The sequence below is a fragment of the Arachis stenosperma genome, chromosome 4 (genome assembly GCF_014773155.1).
Source record: "Arachis stenosperma cultivar V10309 chromosome 4, arast.V10309.gnm1.PFL2, whole genome shotgun sequence".
NCBI classification, from domain to species: domain Eukaryota; kingdom Viridiplantae; phylum Streptophyta; class Magnoliopsida; order Fabales; family Fabaceae; genus Arachis; species Arachis stenosperma.
This window is the reverse complement of record NC_080380.1, coordinates 11312816-11316590: the sequence shown is the minus strand read 5'-3', so window position 1 is coordinate 11316590 and position 3775 is coordinate 11312816. Positions and strand designations below refer to the sequence as shown.

Genomic DNA, 3775 nt, shown 5'->3' with positions numbered 1-3775 from the left:
AAATGGAAGTGTTGAAGTGTTGATTGATTGGTTCAAATTAATCAATCAAGATTCCTACGTTGACTCGTTAATTAACCAAACACTCTTGGCCGGCACTATTTCATACTCTACGAGACACTACTTCTCTCTGTGCATGCCAGCATGAGCAAAACCCATTCACCTTAATGTTATCACTAATCAATAACATAACATATTTCAAAAGATCGATGACTATTTCAGTTCTTGATTGATTAATTATTAGGACGGCATATAGTATTTGATGCGCTTAATTTTACATCTTCATCATCATTAGATTGCTATATAAATGCCTTAGTGCAATCCTATATTGTCCATCAACTAACACACTAAAACACACACAAAAATTAAAACACTGCTACTCTTTGTGCTCCTTCACAAAATCTGCTATATTGCTTTAATTTATTGTGCTCCTCTTTGTGAAATGGCTTACAATTTTTCATTGGTGGTTGCAATTTTAGCTCTATCACTTTCAGTTGTTGTCACGGCAACTGACAATAGTGCTCTTCAGGATTTCTGCGTCTCAGACCCACAAGGCCAAGGTATGTATATATATAGGTAGAAATTCAGGTGTAGTCAACTTCACATGAAATTGATCATTGAGAGCCGTTAGATGAAAATTTAGTTAAATCATTCAAATCATTTAACGGCTTTCAACTATCAACTTCATGTGAATTTGACTGCATCTGAGTTTGCACCATATATATATTGCTTATCTTAATTAACCAACTGTTTCTCTTCATGGGGAAAGGTTTAATTAAATTAAATAATTTCAAATTATGCATGGCAGTGTTAGTGAATGGTTTGGTGTGCAAGGATCCGAAGGTTGTTGAAGCAAATGATTTCTTCTTCAGTGGTCTTCACATAGCTGGAAACACCTCAAACCCTAGTGGATCTAAAGTCACTCCAGTGGCTGCAACTCAGCTACCAGGACTCAACACACTCGGCATATCCATAGCTCGCATTGATTATGCTCCATGGGGGATTAACCCTCCTCACACACATCCTCGCGCCTCCGAAATCTTGACAGTTCTTGATGGATATTTGGAGGTTGGATTCGTCACTTCCAACCCCGAAAACCGCCACATTCGGAAAGTTCTACAAAAGGGTGACGTCTTTGTGTTTCCGGTGGGACTTGTTCACTATCAGAGAAATGTAGGCAACAGTAATGCTGTTGCCATTGCTGCTCTTAGTAGTCAAAATCCCGGAGTTATCACTGTTGGTAATGCTGTTTTTGGATCTACACCTGAAATTGCTACTGATGTTCTTGTTAAGGCTTTTCACTTGGATGAAACTACCATCGGTTATCTCCAGTCCAAGTTCAAGAATTGAAATGAGTAGAAAGAATTTAACTAATTTATGCACAATTCTTTTTATGTTCTGATTATTATATTCTTGTTGATTTGTTGTATCTTGAGTGGCTTTTGATATGTGTAATACTATTTGGTGTGTGAATAAAATGATGCTTGGTGTTTTGAAAGTGATATATGAAATAGATATTATAAATTTATTATATGATGTTCATGTAATACAGTAACCATGAATATATATAGCTAGCGACAATAATTTCCAATTAATAACCATTACAGCATCATCAAATTAGTCCAGTGTTCTTTGATGATTATGTAATTTATTCTCATAAGATAAAAACATAAACAAATTAAACAAGTAAAGGTGTCTGATAATCAAATTAACATAAAGCTGCAGAAACAATAACCTATCTCCTGCAAACAACTCCTTGTCCATCAATTCCACTTTGGCAGCTCAACCCTTCAAAACTGCTCTTCTCTCCAATATTATTACTGTCACCAACAAAACGAGAAACAGAACAATCTGTGGAGAACAAGCTAGAACTCTCGAATTCACTTCCACTACCACCCATCACAGCCATTTTAGCTCCAATATCCAAACGGCTCACATAGTTTTCCTTATAAGTTTGTCCCAACACCCCACTCACTTCTCTGCTCAGATCCAAGAACTTGAACCCTAAATCAAGGTGCGCAAAACAATCCTCTTCGGTAACCCCATAGCTATGAATTCTGGAATCTTCTTCAGTTATAGGAACAACCTTTGCGCTCACCTTCAGTTTCCCTTCGACCTCCAGAACCACGCTGTTGGTGGCGGAGTCTTCAGCCCTAGAAACGGTTACGCTGGGGGAGGTTTGGGATGTCCACGTGGCTCCTTCTGATTGTGGGAGTGTGATGGGTTGACCGTCGAAGGAGAGGTCAACGCGGTCGTTGGAATCGTCCCATGCGGCGGTTTTTTGGGCCCCGATGAAGAGTGTGTGGTTGTTGTTGAAGAGGATGGCGATGGATTGAACCCAGGTGAAGTCTCTTTTCATGTTTTGGCTTCTTCTGCCGATGAAGTGGGCGTTGATGTGGAGGTTTGGATCGGAGACGAGGCAGAAGTTGGTGTCTTTCTTGCCGTGGAAGTAGAATGTGGTGCCATCGCCGCCGATGAAACGAGGGTCTTGGCAAACTGCTCCTGGTCTGTCACAATCTGTGCCAATCATAATTCACTATATTATATCAAAAGTTAAATAATCCACCTAGTGTTAGTAGTAGCGAAGAGCATGCATATCAAAAACCCGGTAAAAAATGTTATATATATAAAGATATACATTGTTTAATTTATTTTAATATGTATTTTAAATTTTAATATGTATTTTATATAAAAAATTATTTAGTGACTTATTTTTGTATATATAAGATGGTTGGTGTGTGTATATATATGTACTTACTGCAAACAGGTTTACAAGTGTTGCAGTCAACCTCACACGCAGCAGGGCAGGCGCTAGGACAAGTGAATTGCATGTTGTAGCACTTAGGGTAGTTCTTGTTCCTGCATCTTGCTGTTTTTGGTCCAGAAGGAGGAGTTGGAGTTGAAGGTGAAGGAGTTTGAGGAGGAGTTGGAGATGAAGGAGTTGAAGGTGTTGAAGGATTTTGTGGAGGAGTTGGAGATGGTGTTGATGGTGGTGGAGATGAAGGAGTTGGAGAAGGTGTTGATGGTGAAGGAGTTGAAGGCGAAGGAGTTTGAGGAGGAGGAGAAGAAGGAGTTGAAGGTGTTGATGGAGGTGGATAGTAAGAAGGTGTTGAGGGTGTTTCTGATGGTGGTGGAGTAGGGTTAGAACCCCCAACACAAATGGGCTTGCAAGAAGCACATTCCACAGTGCATCCATCAGGGCAAAATTTGGGGCAAACATGCTCCAAATTGTAACAATGTTTATACTTCTTTATTTTGCAAGTTGCATGGCTTGGATTCTTGGCTATCCCAGGAGGAGTTGCCCCAGCCACTCCCACAAGCACCACCATAACTGCCACCAAAACCACCTGAACAATCATTTGACCCATTGATGCTATATATTTTTAATATATAGATCAATTAGCCCTTCAATTTGATGATTCAAATATAGCTCTTGTTACTATATATTATTTGTAGCTATATATATTTGTTTGATAAGTGACGGGAATGTCATGCCAAGAGCATTTCCTTTTATAGGCATTTAACCATGAAGATGAGATTCTATAATACATTTTATATTATTCAACACATGCATGCCTAAAGTTCCGGATCATAACCTTTTTGGTTTTTATACGTCTTCTTTATTGATTACTATTCTCTATTCTCTATTCTCAGTTATAGTATGTAACCATATCTTTCCCTAGGTTCCTTAAGAAATTAAATTTGTTCAACTCACTTTATTTTGGTTCTATATATATAAGACAATAATTTTATTTATTTAGTCGTTTTGTTTTTGTTT

At 38.4% G+C, this 3775-nt stretch overlaps 2 protein-coding genes across 2 annotated transcripts; one reads left to right on the top strand and one right to left on the bottom strand.

The window, feature by feature from the left end:
* The first annotated feature begins 344 nt into the window (after positions 1-344).
* Positions 345-1480, top strand: LOC130976357 (putative germin-like protein 2-1). The gene is made up of 2 exons (XM_057901207.1): positions 345-557; positions 806-1480. Exons 1-2 carry the CDS (start codon positions 440-442, stop codon positions 1345-1347), a joined length of 660 nt encoding a protein of 219 aa, XP_057757190.1. The 5' UTR covers positions 345-439; the 3' UTR covers positions 1348-1480.
* A 155-nt stretch (positions 1481-1635) lies between these two features.
* Positions 1636-3365, bottom strand: LOC130976356 (uncharacterized). The gene is made up of 2 exons (XM_057901206.1): positions 3146-3365; positions 1636-2514 (listed from the first exon to the last, which is right to left on the bottom strand). The coding sequence occupies exons 1-2, from the start codon at positions 3363-3365 to the stop codon at positions 1733-1735; spliced, it is 1002 nt and encodes a 333-aa protein (XP_057757189.1). The 3' UTR covers positions 1636-1732.
* Positions 3366-3775: the final 410 nt, after the last annotated feature.